This window comes from Leopardus geoffroyi, chromosome A2, assembly GCF_018350155.1.
Source record: "Leopardus geoffroyi isolate Oge1 chromosome A2, O.geoffroyi_Oge1_pat1.0, whole genome shotgun sequence".
Taxonomy (NCBI): Eukaryota; Metazoa; Chordata; class Mammalia; order Carnivora; family Felidae; genus Leopardus; species Leopardus geoffroyi.
The window spans coordinates 24,511,014-24,528,537 of record NC_059331.1 but is presented as its reverse complement, the minus strand read 5'-3'; the positions used below and the strand labels follow the sequence as shown (position 1 = coordinate 24,528,537).

The following is a 17,524-nucleotide window of genomic DNA, read 5'->3' as shown; positions in this document are numbered from 1 at the left end:
AACCTAAGTGTGCATAATAGATGAATGGATAAGGTGTGTGTGTGTGTGTGTGTGTGTGTGTGTGTGTGTGTGTGTGTTTATATCTCACAATGAAATATTACTCAGCTATAAAAGAATGAGATCTTGCCATTTGTGACAACATGGGTGGATCTAGAGGGTATTGTGCTGAATGAAATAAGTCAGAGAAAGCCAAATATTTTATGATTTCACTTATATGTGGAATCTGAAAAACGAGACAAATGAACAAACGAAACAGAAACAGACTCTTAGATACAGGAAACAGATTCTTGGTTACCAGAGTGGATCAGTGTTGGTGGAAGCAGGTGAAGTAGGTGCAGAGGATTAAGAAGTACAGACTTCTAATTATAAAATAAATGAGTCACAGGGATACAATGTACAGCATAGGGAATATAGTCAATAATATTGTAATAACTTTGTATGGTGACAGATGGTAACTAGACTTATGGGATCATTTTTGTAATGTACAAAAATATGAAATAACTATTACATACACCTGCAACTGATGGGATACTATATGTTAATTATACTTCATCAAAGAAAATATTTGCCATCATCAAGAATATTTAAATGACTTGACAGTTGCACTGTCTGTTCCCAAGAGGTTTGGCAGCAGTCACATTACTGGGCCAAAGGCTGTCAATACTCCCGTGGACTTTGTTTTGATGTGATTTTGGGATGGGGAGCTGGTGGAGGGACGTTATATTACCTTATAATCTCACCTCATGTTTCTTTGTGGCAGATTTATTGAGATACAATTTACGTAGCATACAATTCCCACCTCTAACATGTAAAATTCATTGGTTTTTAGTATATTCACAAAGTTGTACAATCAACACCACTATCTCCTTCCAGAAAATTTTCATCACCCCCAAAAGAAATCCCATACCCTGTAGTAGACACCCTCCATTCCCCCTACTCCAGCCACCTTGTCAGTCACCAATTTATTTTCTGTCTGCAGATGTGCTTGTTCTGGATATTTCATATCAATGGAATCCTACTACATGTGGTTTCTTGTGACTGGCTTCTTTCACATGGCATAATGTTTTTAAGATTTATCTATGCTATAGTGATACAATGTGTATCAGTACTTCATTGATTTGTATGGCTAAATAATACTCCATTGTGTGGATATACTGCATTTTATTTATTCATTCATCAGGTGATTGACATATAAATTGTTTCTACTTTTTGGCTACTATGGATATTTGTATATGAATCAACTGATGAATGGATAATGCAATGTGGTATGGTTCTATAATGGAATAATATTCACCTGTAAAATGAATTAAGTATGGATACGTGCTACAACATGGATGAGCCTTGAAAGCATGCTACGTGAAAAAGCGACGTATTGCATACTTCCATGGATATGAATATCCAGACTAGGTAAATACATAGAGACAGAAAGTAAACTAGAGGTTTCCAGGGCCTGGGGATAGGAAGGAGGAAGGGAAATGACTGGCTTAAAAGTATAGGGTTTCTTTTTTTTTATTTTCTCATCTGTCACCATGCAGTGTTATTACAATACTGACTATTTTCTCTGCGCTGTACTTTCATCTCTGTGACTTATTTTATAATTAGAAGTTTGTACTTCTTAATCCCCTCACCTATTTCACCTATCACCCCTATACTCCTTCCCTTGTCAACCACCAGTTTGTTCTTTGTATTTATGAGACTGTTTCTGTTTGTTCATTGTTTTATTTTTTAGATTCCGTGTATAAGTGAAATCATATGGTTTTGTTTTTCTCTGACTCATTTTACTTAGCATAATACCCTTAATGTCCATCCATCCATGTTGTCACAAATTACAAGGTCTCATTCTTCTGTATGGTTGAGTGTGTATGTATACACACACACATATTTTCTTTATCTGTTTATCTATCGATGGACACTTAGGTTACTTCAATATTTGGCTATTATAAGTAATGCTGCAGTAAACATAAGGTTGCATATATCTTTTGAATTAGTATTTTCGTTTTCTTTGGGTAAATATTCAGTAGTGGAATCACTGGATCAGATGGCAGTTCTATTTTTGTTTTTAACTTTTTGATAAATCTCCGTACTGTTTTCCACAGTGGTTGCACCAATTTACATTCCCACCAATAGTGCTTAGGGTTCCCTTTTTTTTCCACGACCTTGCCAACACTTGTTATTTCTTTACTTTTTGATAATAACCACTCTGACTGATGTGAAGTGATACCTCCTTGTGGTCTTAATTTGCATTTTCCTGATGATTAGTGATGTTGAGCATCTTTTCATGTGCCTGTTGACCATCTGTATGTCTTCTTTAGAAAAATGTTTATTCAGGTCCTCTGCCCACTTTTTCTTTTTGTGCTCATTTTGTTTTCCCTCCCCTAACTTTGTATCTGGTCTACAGGTAGGAGTGTGTATTTGGTGATTGAATGAGGAACTGCTGTTTTGGAAGCATCCTGGTTTGTTCCTAGGACTAAAATGCCTTCAGGCTTATGGCTGCCTATTCTGACCAGCCTGGGGGTTGGCTCTATTGGGAAGGTGTTGCAGAATTTACCAACTGTTGTCAAGCAACTGTTTATTTTCTCATAACCAGTAACTATTTTGTTTCTCTGGTGTTTTCACTCTGATTTTGGTTAAAATAGTGACCTGGAATAATATGTGGGTACTTGTGGAATGTTTTGCTTTCTTCCCTGGTAATATACTAAAGACTTTGGGTTCCTAGGTCAGAGAGACTTAGGAAAACAAAAGGTGGAATTGACCTAACTTTTTCTTCTTCTTCTTTTTTTCTTTCTTTTGATCACATTTATCAAACAGCAGTGCTGTAGATTTTGTGTAGATTATGGGTCTTTGCTGTGATTAGCAGTTGTTTTTCTTTTTTTCTTTTTTTTTCTCCGTGAAGGTACTTTATGTTGATTCTTTCTGTTAAATATCCTTTGCTTGCACTGAACTTTTCTTTGTGTTGATTTTTTGCTTCATTTTTGTTTTCCATTTCCCATGCTGTTCAGTTACTGGACGCCCGAAGAACCAAGGTTGGTCCACTGTTTGCAGCTTGTTTGTTTTGCTCTGCACAGTCTCACCTCCTTGTGTGTTTGTGTCTGTCCCTGTCTGCATTTGTTCCCTTTTGCTTGCAGATGCAGTAATCCTGTTTACTAAACCTGTTCACAGCTTTATTTGTAAAAAAATAAAGTCCTCGTTTGTGTCTACTTGTAGTGGATGCTATTATTTTCATTTTTTAAATGGAAATGCATTTCTGATGAAAAATAATGGATAGTAGAATAAAGAACACCTTAGGAAACAGGGAATACTGAGTCTGGAGCATTGCGGGCATAAAGAAGGTGTGTTTGTGAGACTTTCCCTTCTAACCCTTTCCACTTACTCAGTTCAATCTCTTTAGATGTATAATTTCCCTGTGACTGACACTAATATACTGTTTCTGTGTATGTGTACATTTCTCTTCTCCTAAGACATTCAGAAAGCATCATTGAATTAATTTCCCCCTCTCCATGTACTGTCCCATGCTTCTGAAGTCACCCTGGAGGACTTCACGGCTGGCCCTCTGGACCTCGTGATTAACATTCCATCTTCATAGTGTGGTAGCAGCAAAAAGCACTTGGCATTTCCATTGACTTTGTCCCCTTCTTTCTCCTCTCCTGCTCCATCTTTCTATCACAGCACCTGCAGTTGACAATCCAAGCCCTTCAGGATGAGCTTCGAACCCAGAGAGACCTCAATCACCTCCTGCAGCAAGAGAGTGGCAACCGTGGAGCCGAGCACTTCACCATTGAGCTGACTGAAGAGAACTTCCGGCGGCTCCAAGCTGAGCATGACAGACAAGCTAAGGAGCTGTTCCTTTTAAGGAAGACCTTGGAGGAAATGGAGTTGAGAATTGAAACACAGAAACAGACCCTCAACGCCCGAGACGAGTCTATTAAAAAGCTTCTTGAGATGTTGCAAAGTAAAGGTTTGCCTTCTAAAAGTCTTGAGGATGACAATGAGCGGACACGGCGGATGGCAGAGGCTGAGTCTCAAGTCAGCCACTTGGAAGTGATTTTAGATCAGAAAGAAAAGGAAAACATACATCTTAGAGAGGTAAGGATATTCACTCTATTTCCTCAAAGCCATATTTTACAAGTGAAAACACGTTACCAAGTTATTTTCACAGGTTGGAAGATATCTGCAGCCTTAACAAAATTTCCTGGCATCTGTTTTATAGTCTTCCTATCTGCTTATCACCTTTAAACTAGAATTTTGCATTAGTTCTTCTCTCTGCTCACCATACATATGTTCCATTGTTACTCGACACGTATCCGGGATCCAAGTATGTGCAGCACATGCCAATTCTAAGGTGGCTTACAACTACTTTCCCACAGATGGCCATAGTTTCAGGGTTTAGATGGTTATCAAATATCATCTCTCTAAAGGAGGAAAAGAAATAGGTGATTAGCAAAACAATGAACTTACATATTTTCATAGCTGAATTGGGGTAACATTTGTAGAAAGTAAAGGATATGGATCTTTCCAGGAAGAATGGTAAAATGTGCAGACCAGTTTTGAACATTTAGGTTTAAGACCCATCTTTGTCTGCATTTTCTTTTGTCTAAGACAAACTGTTCCAGGTTTTCTGAGTATGCATTTTATACTTAGTGGATTAAAATCATTTGAAGTCCTTCAGAGGCAGCCTCTCTGGCCTGCCACCACTCTTGAATGTTGGGATGCACAGATATCTGAGGATATGTAGTTGGATAGAGCTTATACAAAATGCGGGTGATAGCCAAGGCTTGAAATTTTTATAACGGTTTCTTGCCACTATGGTGGATATGGATCTCAAAAGTACTGTGTAGGCAAAATGCTATGGGAGACACAGATCTCACAGAAAATAGGAAGCAATAACATGGCATTAAGTATATTTAAAAATATGCTATAGCAATAAATAAAAATTCCAAAAGATATTTACATTCAGGCCAAACTAGATTTTTGGCGTCATATACCTTTTTGGATGGGCAGTTCTTGTTTTTTATTTTATTTTTTAATGTTTATTTATTTTTGGGGGAGAGAGAGAGAGAGAGAGAGAGAGAGCGTGCGCGCATGCATGCAAGTGAGCAGGGAAGGGGCAGAGAGAGAGAGAGAGAGAGAGAGAGAGAATCTGAAGCAGGCTCCAGGCTCTGAGCTGTTAGCACAGAGCCCAATGCAGGGCTTGAGCTCATGAGCTGTGAAATCATGACCTGAGCTGAAGTTGGATGCTCAACCAACTGAGCCACCCAGGCACCCTGGATGGGCAGTTCTCGTGAGTTACTTGTTTGGTTGTTCAGAATACATGGCATCCATGATGGGGCTTGCTAATGCAGATACTCCTGGGAGTTTTCTCTGATGTAGAGTATATTTGTTTAAAACATTTGAGCAGACTTTTGTGTCTTCAGACTTAATGTCCCCCTTACCTATTCTCCCTTGTTTTATTTTCATGAGACATTAGCAACATGCTTAGGAAACTACATGACTTGGTTTTGTATTGAGATGCTTAAAGAGATGTTTTGTTGGGCCTGGGTCTTCCCATCCATAATGGAATGGGAAGAATGAATGTCATGGGCAGGCTTCTAAGATGGCCCCCAATGATTTGTACCTCTTGGAATTCATGCATTTGTGTAAATCCACATCCTTGAGTACAGGCTGAACCTAGTGACTAAACAATAGAATATGGTGAAAGAAATAGGATGCCAATGTGACTTTTATGATTAGATTACATAAGACTTATTTCCATCTTGTTAGCCAACTTTTTTGTGCTCTCACCTTGCTGCTTTGATGAAGCAAGCTGCTATGGAGAGACGCCCATGTGGTGAGGGACTGAGAGTAGCCTCTAGTCAACATGCAGTGAGGAACTGAGACCCTCACTCAAACAGCCACAAAGAACTGAAAATTGACAACAACTATTTTGTGAGGTTGGAAGTGGATCTTTTCCCAGTGCAACTTTCAGATAAGATGACAGGCCCTGGGCTGACACCTTGACTGCAGCTTTGTGAAAGACTATGAAGCAAAGGACCCAGCTAAGCTATGCCTGGGTCCCTGATCCCCAGAAACTGTGATATAATAAATGTGTGTTGTTTTAAGCTGCTGAATTTGGGGATAATTTGTTACACAGCAATAAATAGCTAATACAGGGGCGCCTGGGTGGCGCAGTCGGTTAAGCGTCCGACTTCAGCCAGGTCACGATCTCGCGGTCCGTGAGTTCGAGCCCCGCGTCAGGCTCTGAGCTGATGGCTCAGAGCCTGGAGCCTGTTTCCAATTCTGTGTCTCCCTCTCTCTCTGCCCCTCCCCCATTCATGCTCTGTCTCTCTCTGTCCCAAAAATAAATAAAAAAAAAAAAAACGTTGAAAAAAAAAATTAAAAAAAATAGCTAATACAGTGGAGCAGAAACTAATCTCTTCCTGCCTTACTCCACAGAAGAGGAGCAATAACTGCTGGCATGTAATCCCTTGCACATAGAATGACTGGATTTTGAAATTTTGGTTTTGTTATCTTAGAACTATAGCTAGGAGATCACCATAGTTGAAAAAAAAAGCTGCTGCTTTATTTTGGGTACCAAGGGGTCATGTTTCATGTACAGCAGGGCAGTGATGCCAGAGAAACCTCTATCTGCAGCATTGACCTTGACTCCATGTTGGGGTCTTGTGGTCAGGGTAGAGTCATTCCCTTTCTGTTACTGAATTCTGCTCATTGGTAGCACTAAGTAGATGGTGCCTTGCTACTGTGTGGATGCCTCCATTTAAATGAATCTAAACACAGTTCAATTTGTGTTTTATGAGATTAGCTTGTCCTCCCAGTGGTCTGGCATGGAAATAGGTCATGTTCAAAGTCTTAAACATCAGTCAAAGAGCCCACAGAGAGTGGTACAGAAAATGTAGCCCAACACATCCGGCTAGTTTCCTTGAGTATCAGATGAAAGTCAGTGGATTGCCTTTTTCTTTGCTTACCAAGAAGGGAGCATGTAGAAAAGGTGTCTCTATATAAAAAAAAATCTCATTTTAAACTTAACAAACAAGACTTGGAGCTCTGAAAGGACCTTCCCCAAGAGAAGGATTATTCTGGCTTCTGAAAGCCATTTGCTACATTTTCAGGAATTTTGTGAGCCTGCTTTTAAACCATTGATAACTTGAAATTAGTCTTGGTGGGAGTATTTACACCACAGAAATCAGCAAATGCTACCCCCAGGGCCTACACATCTGTCACCCCATCCGTAAAGCCCATTCACCACATCTCTGAATAAATGCCAGGAAATGTTTTCCCACAATACATCATGAAGAGGCAAGTTAAATAGTGCAAGAATTATGATTTCCTCAACCAGTCATCATTCGTTGAAAGTTTTCATATCAGCATATGGATAGATGCTTATGTGTCAGTCGCTTTGAAGAATGCTTTACGTTGATTCCTATTTAACTCTCACAACCACCTCATTCATTCATTTATCCATCCATTCAATGAGCATTTAATGAGGATCTGTTTGGGGATAAAGCAGTAGTAACTAATAAAGTTTGACTTCATTGTGCTTGTATTCTGTCGGGGTGAAATGTAATTTAACAGTTAAACAGAGAAGCATCATGAAGAAAACAAGAGGATGAAGAACTAGTGACTTGGGTGGGGCCAACTTGATTATTGGGTGATCAGGGAAGGCCTCTTGCAGGGGGTGATATTGTGAACTGAGACTTGCATGACAAAAAGGAACAGGCCATGTCAAGCTCTCAGAAGATTCTTCCAGTCATGTGAAAAGACCCATGCCTGGGAGGTAGGTTCTATTATTTTGCCCATTTTACCTGGAGGAGCTGAGGGACGGGTGGCACTTAGAAGCTTGCCCAGTGTCCCACAGCTAATAAGTGGTGAAGCTGTTATTTGAACCTGGCCGACTCCAGACTTTCAGCTCTAAAACCATTTCATTGATCCCTTTTCTAGAGGAATCTTTCCCAAAATGTGCTCTGCAGAACAGCCATTTTGTAGGATGTTGATAAAGTCCTATGAGAGAAAAAGGGCTGCAGGGCCAAATGAATTTGGGAAAATGCTGGATTCCACAGAGTTTACTGTAGGACTCCTCAGACTCCTTAATATGCAAGTGTGTGTCAGTCATTGCCAGGAAGGGGAAGTTCCTCAAGCCCATTTAATTTGCTTTTGTCTTGCTGCACTGGTGTTCTTTTTAAACACTTTGGAAAAATGCTATGCTAGAAAATAAAAAGTGTGCTTTTAATTTGTGACCTGCAAAATACGTAAAAATATACAATTAGTTGTTTCCCATGGCCAAATAACTGGGTAATTTCCTCCATTAGTTATTCTAGAAGGCAAAGTTTATTGTAAGCTGTTTCCATATTCTCTACTGAGTTTTAGAATGTTCTTCTGTCAGGGTATTTTTTTACTTTTTAGTGGAAAAATGTGGCTGACTACTTTTGGAATTAAAGCGGCAAGAATAGCCCAGCTTGAATAAAGAAGTAGCCTGATCTCTGTTAATTTAAATGAATTTAAAACAGGATTTAAAGTGTACTTGAAGTTTTAAGTTCAGTGTGTTCCTGATTTCTTTTTCATTTTGCGTGGTTCAACCCAGTTGGGGCTAGATGGCATAATGCTGGGGAATAGAGTGCTAGTGGTTTTATGACTCATTCTCAGGCAGAGGTGTTGGATCTCATATAAACCTCATCTCCTGGAATACTGGTTTTGTTTAGGCTATTGTTTGAGGAGATTTTGAGTTGGCAGGAGTTGCACATGGGGAGGGTCAGGTTGCTTTAGTGTCTTGTTATCTTTCGGTGGTCTGGAAAAGGCTGAGGGCGAAACCACTTCTTTGTCTGGCAGGAAACAACAACAAAAAGATTATGATCTCAACTTATTTGGAATACCAAAACTATTGCCCAAGAACTACAACTGATGTGCTAATGTGAGCTGAAGTGTTGGCTGAAACACAGCATTACTCACTAGTGTCGTGTGATACTTTGGATACAGGTTGATTTGATAAGACATTATTTGATGTGGTAATAGTTTACCTTGTTCTTTAGCTTTTTCTGCAGAGAACATATTGTTCCTTGTAAAGATTTTGGTAATCAAGTACCCAAAATCCTATTGATTTAGTTAAAGAAAAAGTGGTTTTATATACCAAATCCCCCTATATTCACTCCCCCTAATATTTTCTTGCTGGTCCTTCGAAGGGTCAGGAGTCTCTGCATTCATTGCACTGTAGGTTTTTGAAGGGAAAGGACATATGTTGTGCTGACATGTCTGTTGATTTCCTATGCTTAATCACTTTGGGCTACTTGCCCATCTTTGGTAGCAAGAGCTGAAGAGCACTCAAGTCATTGGGTGCCACAATTACTACCAACCCAGGACCAATAAAGCCCTCAGGAGACTGGGCCTGGGCTTGCCACCATGCTGTCATTGGGGCAGGGAGGAGGAGGGCAGGGCAACATGAATTCTTGCTTTCTTCATTTATTTATCCAGGTTGTCTCCGAGCCAGTGGGAGATCCACCAAGGCAAAGTCTGTGACCTAGAAGTTCTTGAGCTCAGGACCTAAGAAGTCCTTTTACTGATGGCTCAAACCTCCACTATATGATCTTTGCTCAGACTTTTAAACTCCATCGTAGTCACCCTTATCTAAAAACCACATGGTCTTTTTGTAACATAAACTTGTCTCTAGTTCTGCTGGCTGAACCATGATTTTGCCGATGCAGGCATTTCTAATTCTGATTCTACAGATTTAACATGTTCTATTTCTACCAACAAAGCTTATCACAGAAAATATTCCTAAACACCATTGGCCATGTAAACATTTTACATACTTTCTCTTGCAAGAGTTATTTCATAGAATCTAACAATTGCTCTCTTTTTTAATAAAGTGAGTTTCTTACCTGATTACTACATCTCATCCATATTCCCAGGCCTCAAATATTGCCTGCAGGTGCTCAGTAAATGTTTGAAAGAATGAAAAAATAATTAAAAAACAACTAGAGAATTTCTCTGTGATTTATTTTGCCAGTATTGGAGGGGTGGTTCATAATGATTGTAGTGCCATGCTCTTTTATGTTTTCTCTATCATTGCTCTGTGTTTAGCATGGAGCAGGAACTTGAGTGTAACCCTAACTGGAAGTTTTCTTTTCGTTTTTTTTGAAACTGTGTTGGATGTCATAGAATGCATGCCGAGCATCCATATGCTGTGGGAGCACCTTAGCCAAGTTTGTGGTCTTGTTCAAGGATTCAGGTGGGCAGTAAGAGAACCAGCTCACACTTACTGAGGCTTATTTTGTGATAGGTTCTGTACTACATAAATACTGTTTTCATCATTCCCATCACACAGATAAAGAGACTGGGCACAAAGAAGTAAGTAATTATTTCCAGTCACACAAAGCAAATGCTAGAGCCAAGATCAGAACCTTGGATGTCTGGCTCCAGAGTCTATACCTGTCACCATCCCATGCTACTATTTCTCAGGGTGGTGTACTAAGAGGACATTGGATGGCACTTACACGCAGTGCAGCTTAGAGGCAGGAGGCTGACGACTGGCTTCGTCCAATACGGAGCTGGTCTTCAAAGGCAGGAAGAATTTCAACACACAGGGGTGGTGGAGAAATATGATTGGAAAAGAGATGGCTGAGCCAGGCCTCAGAGGCAGGAACTGTGGTGGGTTTGGGGGTGCCATGAGTCTGGAACAGTTGAAACTCCACCTATCAGGAAGGAAAAGAAATAAGGCTGAATAGGTGGTTTGAGGTCAGGTTGCTGAGGGCCCTGAATGTGTGACACAGGGGATTGGCTTTTACTCGGTAGGCTCTGGGCAGCCTTTGAAGGAGTTTTTCCAGGAGAATGGCATGATCAGAAAAGATTGTTAGTGCTAATTGATACTGGTTTGGGGAGGAGGAGGCATAGAGACTAGTTAGAAGAATACCATGGTTGTTCAGGTCACCAAGAGTCTGAATCTGGGCGGTAGCCCCAGAAGTTGAAGGGAAAGGTCATCTCTGCTTGCAGGCAGGACCTTGACAACTTGGGAACCCAGTGCTGAGAGCTGTGAGGAGCAGGCAGCCTCTGTGGGCCTGGGTGCAGGCAGATGGGGGGATAGTGAGTAAATGGGAGTGGTCAGCAAGAGGCACTAGGGTTGAAGAAAGACTTGAATGTGTTGAGTTTGATGAGATCCTGCTGGAGCTATCCAACCAAGGTTGAGAATGTGGCTGAGGAAATGATTGTGAAGTTCTGCCTAAGTGCACAAGGCATTTCTGACTATTGGTCACATGTTTGTTGTTGCTGTTATTTTCACACAAACTTGATCATTTGTGGCTACCAAGCCCCCAGTCTCTGTGATTGTTCCAAAGCCTGCCATGTCATTTAGTCCTACTGTTGTTTAAGAGGTGACCTTAGGAACTGCATACTTTTCTTTCATGCTTCTTTTCTAAGCATTTAATTTTGAATATATCTTTTGAGATTACATGGAAATTTCATTGACTGATACCAACTTGATACAGATTCTCTTTGTTCTCACTGAATTCCATTTTCTCCAAGCTCTCTGTACATGATGAATGCCAATGAAACAAGTTTACAGGAAAGCACTCGGTCTGGACTCTTATTAACAACATTTCCAAAAGCAGTATTTCATAACTTTTACCCACACATTTCTAATGACAAAGAGAATGTACCTGTTCCTGTTTCTGTTTAGCATCATTTGTCTTATCTTTAAATTCTAATACATCCTTTAGTTTGAACACTGCATGCTAATTTGAAATGGTTCAGATTTTACCCCATATTGATTTTAATGAGTACCATTGATTGCTTTTTACAGTAACAGAGACTGGTGGAGCCCTAGGGAGCCATTAGGCACAAGGCATTTTGGAACCTGCTGAGAAAAGAAAGTGGTAGGGTAGAGGGAGGTGAGGGGAGGTGACAGGGATGGGGGAGAATGTCAGGTAGTTATGCTAGGAGAGACTCTCATTACTGTTCTCATTGCCCTGTCCTCTTGCTCTACCTTGGGTGTGATGGCTTTTTGAAAAATATTATTTTGGCAGCTGACCTAATTTATTATAGTCATCATTTGGTGAAACCAGGCACCACAAATGAAAACTCATTGGTGAGAAAGTACTCATACTTCAGTATGTCACAAGCTGTGGCAATGGGAAGATGAGACAACTCAACTCTACCAAGGTCCTACCTGTCTTGGATGGAACATCAGCTAGTACCTTGCATAGGAAGGAGGCTTCGTAGTTTATAGAGCACACTCCTGTTTTGTTTTGTTTTGTTTTGTTTTGTTTTGTTTTATTTTAGTTTGTTTTGTTTTGTTTTGTCTTATTTCATTTCATCTCATTTCATTTTTTTGAGAGAGAGGGGGCACAAGTGAGTGAGGGGCAGAGAGAGCAGGAGAGAGAGAGAATACCACGAGGGAGAGAGAGAGAAGCAGGGCTCATGTGAAGCAGGGCTCGAGCTCACCCCAATCAGGGCTCAAAGAACACACTCCATTTTAATGCTTTCCTATGAAACTCCTGGTAATCCTGTGAGGAAACTGAGGCTCAGAGAAATTAAGAAGTAATGACAAGTAATATTTTCTGGACACTCATGAGCATCAGCCTGTGCTCATCAATTTCCAAGGAGTGCCACTTAATGCTCCCAGCAATACTCTGGGGTGGGTAGTGGTTTCCTGCCTCTCAGATGAGGAGGCTGAGGCCCAAATGGGTGGTGTCTGGTTTAGCTTCTTAGAGCAAGTAGTGATGGATTTGGGATTCGAATTTAGGCCTGCTGTTTCCAGGCACCTGTTCCTACCCACTCTTTGATGATGCCAGGGATAATTCCTGGGTAGACCAGAGACTAGAATTCTAGTCTTCTGACTTCTTGCTCAGGGATATTTTCTCCATAAATGCCAAAAAGGAGAAAAATAATGCAAAAGGCTCTGATTTTTTTTTTCTTGCTACATCTTATCAGGACTTGTTGAATCCAGGACTGTAAATCTGTGAGGTCACTGGGCACTGGAAAGGTTAAATAGTGCCATGCAGAGTGCAGCGTCCGAACTGGATCTCCTTAGTCCACTTGTGGCTCATAAAAGTTAAAGTACTATCTTAAAATATGAAGAACAGTACTGCACATCTAGGCCCTCCATGAATTCCTAGGGAATAGATGAATTTTTGTGAATAGAGAATAAGGAGAACAGTAGGTGCTTAGAGCTGTCCTTCTCCATTTTATCTGTTCAAAATTAGCCTTCCTTTTCAGTGTTTTAACTCTGTCATTATTTCATTGCCTAAAAGAAATGCTTGGCCTCCCCAAATTGACTTTACTTTATATCTAGTTTTTGTAGGGTATTTTGGGTTTCTATGTCAGTTGTGAGACATTAAAACTGTATTTATAACTTCCTAATAAGTGCTCTTCTAAGTGCTAAAATTTGATAGAGCAAAATCTACTTTCCCACCCACTCTGGCTTAGATGTGAAAGAGGAAACTATTTGTATTTCCAGTTTGGCACATAGGTTGAAGAATGTCTTAAATGTTTTGGGTAAAGTGTTAAATAAGGCAATGTGAGTGCTTGCTGGGTAATCCCTACGATTGGCTTATAGTTACAGCAGTTGTAACTTATATAAAGAATGAATCAAATCCTCCTTAATAAAGGAAATATATAATAATATATGAGTGGTTTTTAGAAAAAGGAAATAAAGATGAGTGAGCCTTTAGAATAAATATAAAGACTTACTACTCAATCAGATCGAGAGTGGGCATACTATAGCTTGTGGGGAAACATGGCTCACCATCTGTTTTTTTATTGTCTGGGAACTAAGAATAGTTTTTACATTTTTATTAAATTTTTTTTTCAACGTTTATTTATTTTTGGGACAGAGAGAGACAGAGCATGAACGGGGGAGGGGCAGAGAGAGAGGGAGACACAGAATCGGAAACAGGCTCCAGGCTCTGAGCCATCAGCCCAGAGCCCGACGCAGGGCTCGAACTCACAGACTGTGAGATCGTGACCTGGCTGAAGTCGGACGCTTAACTGACTGTGCCACCCAGGCGCCCCTAGTTTTTACATTTTTAAATGGTTGTATTTCAAATAGTTATATAAATATATAATATCCTAAACACATATGTGTGTGTGTGTGTGTGTGTGTGTGTGTGTGTGTGTGTATAATATCTAAATAGTTGCTAAAAAGAAAACTTTTGATTTTACCTCCTGGCCCTCAAAGCCTAAAATATTTAATACTTGTCCCTTTAAGAAAAAGTGTGGTGCGTGGGGCACCTGGGTGGCTCAGTCAGTTAAGCGTCCTACTTCAGCTCAGGTCCTGATCTCACAGTTCGTGAGTTCAAGCCCCATGTTGGGCTCTATGCTGACAGCATGGAGCCTGAGCCCACTTTGAGTTCTGTGTTTCTCCCTCTCTCTCTACCCCTCCCCTGCCCCTGCTCACACTCTGTCTGTCTCTCTCTCTCTCCCTCTCAAAAATAAATAAACATTAAAAAAATTTTTAAGAAAAAGTGTGGTGCCTCCTGAATTAGATGATAAGTAAATAGTTTTTGAATCAAGATGTTTGGTAAAAAGCATATGTACAATTCGTTATATTTCGAATATCAAATCTCACTATTTTTGTATAGCTTTTGAGTTTTTTTTTTAATGAGAGACAATATTTTTTCCTGTCAGTTCTGCCTGTATTTATACCTTTCCAATTATTAGGCTGGTGTTTTTCATCTCACCTTGGGTATTGCCAGTTATCACAAAAGTCTGCAGCTCTTCCCGGAGTAGTGGGTGTTGGGGAGGTAACCTGTGGGTTAAAAAGGGACTGTGTGGGAAGAATTCACTAACCTATAAAGTGCCAGAGAAATGGAGATTGCCATTCAAACTCCAAAAGAACCAGGAATTCCTGACCTGATTAAAACAGAGCTTCCAACTCCTCCTCCCTCCCCTCACCCCCCAATGCCTGTGCTTACTGACAGTTTTTAGGCCTACACAATACTTTAGTAAGTCTGTGGCTTCTTTGAAGGAACTGGCCTGAAAAAGAAACTGTCTGTGTATAAATAAGTCATGTTAAAAGATACTTACATGTAGTAATTGTTGGTATGCCATAAATTTGCTAGGTTTTCCTGTGGAAAGTATTCTTAATCAGGTAAAGCCAGGGCCTGGTCAGGATAACAACCAAGAAATCCCCTTACCTTCCTTCAGCCTCTAAGGCAGTCAGATCTGTTTTGGTAATGTGTGGGTTGAGTTGTCAGCTGTATGAACATAGTTAATGTTGGGAAAAGACCCCACCTATTTTTGAAATTTTGCTTCCTTGGTGTGGCCCAGGGTTTTTCTCAATCTCAGCACTATTGACATTTGGGGCAGGATAAATCTTTGTTGTGGGGCTGTCCTGTGCATTGTAGGATGTTTAGTAGCAGTATCCTGGGCCTCTATTCACTAGGTGCAAAAAGTACCTTTCCCCTTTCCCCAGTTGTGACAACCAAAAATGTCTCCAGACATTGAAAAAATATCTCCCAGGGGGCAAAATCACACAGACTGTGAACTGTTGGTGTAGCATGATTGACACATCCTTCTGGTGGTTGGCCTGTGGCTGTGGCAAATACAGTAATTGTCAGCCCCACCTGCTTGAAACTCTGTTTTACTGAGGAAGGGCAGCTCAGTCATGATAATTCTTGACCCAAAGACTGCCTGCAGGGGATTGAACTAGGAAACAGATGTGCTGAGGGAGACATGGGCTGGAGTCTGAAAAGAAACAGAAGTGTGTGTGTGTGAGAGAGAGAGAGAGAGAGAGAGAGAGAGAGAGAGAGGAACAGAGAGAGAGATTGAGAAAGAAACTACTTCTGACTCCCCCTCCCTCACTCCTTCCCTCTCAGGAAAGGTGGGATTGGGAATTAGGGAAGTCCTAGAAAATAAATTTAAGGGAGGGTTTGGGGTGGTGTTTTGATCTAAGATACCATGTGGGAAGGTTGGGACTTTGTGAAAATAAAAGATGTTTGATTCTCTGGAGTATTTATGGAGTTAATAATTATGGATCTGAGAAGACACATAACTTTGCTTTTTGACTACTGGACTCTCACTGTTAATCAGCAGTTCTATTTTACGGTAAAGGTTGTTGTCCCTGCTTTCCCCCAGATGGCCTCTGAGTCTCCCTTTCTGTTTTTTCAATAAACATTTCTCTACATGAGCTGTTATCCACCTCCTCCCCAGCTCCATCAAACTTCAGAATAATTTTAGAGTGTGGTAGTTTTATCGTGTGGAAATGTAGCACAGATGTTCAGAATTACCTTTCTTTCTCCCCTTTAAAACATCATGACCACACATGCTTTGCTCTAAGTACTATTAAGTATTTTTATTATTACTATTAAAAAAATCTTGCCTCAGGCAGAGTCCTACTAAAGCTCAAGTAAAGACAAATATTAAAATAGCAGCAAGTATTTATGTATATTGCACTAAAAAAGTCTGAACTCATATTTAGCTTTTTATGCAGTTGAAACCTTTATTTTTTGACCCACTTGACCAAGTCCTCTAGTTTAGCCCTTTTTTCCTGATTCTAAAACTTTAAGTCTAGACTATAGGATTTTGTTTGCTCTCCTTCCCCCTTCCCCAATTTTCTCTAGACTTGAGTTTTTTCTCTTTATCCCACATGTATGTTTGAACTCAACATATCCCGCATATATGTTTGAACTCATATATGTTTAAACTTCACTTAATGAGGTTTCATGGGAGGATTTGGACTGCCAGCATGAATTAGTGCATGTTTTTAAAAGTTATTAATGGAGGAAAGGTCTCTTCTTGCAGAGAATTCCACGGGTGAGTGGCAGAGTTTCTCTGTTCTTCAAGTGCTGCATATTGGGGCCAGTGATCATACAGAAAGAAAATGCTTTATCAACACTCAATATCTCCCCCACTCAGAAACCTATTTGTGGAGATCAGCTGCTTCTCTAACCTTAGCTTCTTTTGGGTTTATTAGTGCCACTTTCTTTTTATATTTCTTGGCCAGACTTAAACGTATTTTTCTAAATAGTTGCTAAAAAGAAAACCTCTTTAGATTTAATCACTTGAACCTGGAATGAAGAGCTCCCTCACCACCTGTGAGCACTTTTTAGCATGCTGGAAATTAATCCTGGTTTAGACAAATGATCTTTAAAGCATTGCTTTTTTTCCATCCACATCCAAATAGGAATGCATTGCAAGGTGATTTTCTTTGAAAGGGCAATGGAGATCTTCGTCTTTCTGTCAGAGTTCATACAGCAAAGAAGAGGCAAAACCTGACTGTGCCTTAGACAGCAGAAATAACACTTAATGTAGGTACTCCACCATAGCTTCATGATACCCAGTGGTGTTCCTGCCAAGAGTCTCTGTTGCAGTACTTTTATGATGCATGTCAAGATTTAGATGGTTTTAAGGACTCAAGCTTTAGTTGCTTTAAAAGACAAAATGTTGCATATGACTGGATCTTTGCCAATTCCACACTGGAAGCTTGAGACTCCTTAAAAACCTGCCAGGTGCTAACCTCAATGGATATTCTTAGGCTGCCTCTTGAGCAATTGTTACAGGGAGAGGGATAACCGGAGTTTAGTGGAGATTTGAGGATGCTTATGCT

The 17,524-nt window shown here is 40.2% G+C and overlaps 1 protein-coding gene across 16 annotated transcripts in view; it reads left to right on the top strand.

Annotated features, from left to right (window-relative positions):
* The window catches only part of ERC2 (ELKS/RAB6-interacting/CAST family member 2), a 937,892-nt gene that overhangs the window by 166,456 nt on the left and 753,912 nt on the right, over nt 1–17,524 (top strand). For 10 of the 16 annotated variants that reach the window (XR_006715875.1, XR_006715877.1, XR_006715878.1 and 7 more), the window contains exons 3-4: nt 3,000–3,023; nt 3,667–4,083. Coding sequence is in view for 12 of the 16 variants with exons in the window: in XM_045493235.1 (XP_045349191.1) it covers nt 3,000–3,023; nt 3,667–4,083 (441 nt within the window). In the remaining 4 variants the exon portion in view is untranslated. The remainder of the gene's footprint in view (nt 1–2,999; nt 3,024–3,666; nt 4,084–17,524) is intronic. The other 6 variants (XM_045493241.1, XM_045493237.1, XM_045493240.1 and 3 more) reach the window with 1 other exon arrangement.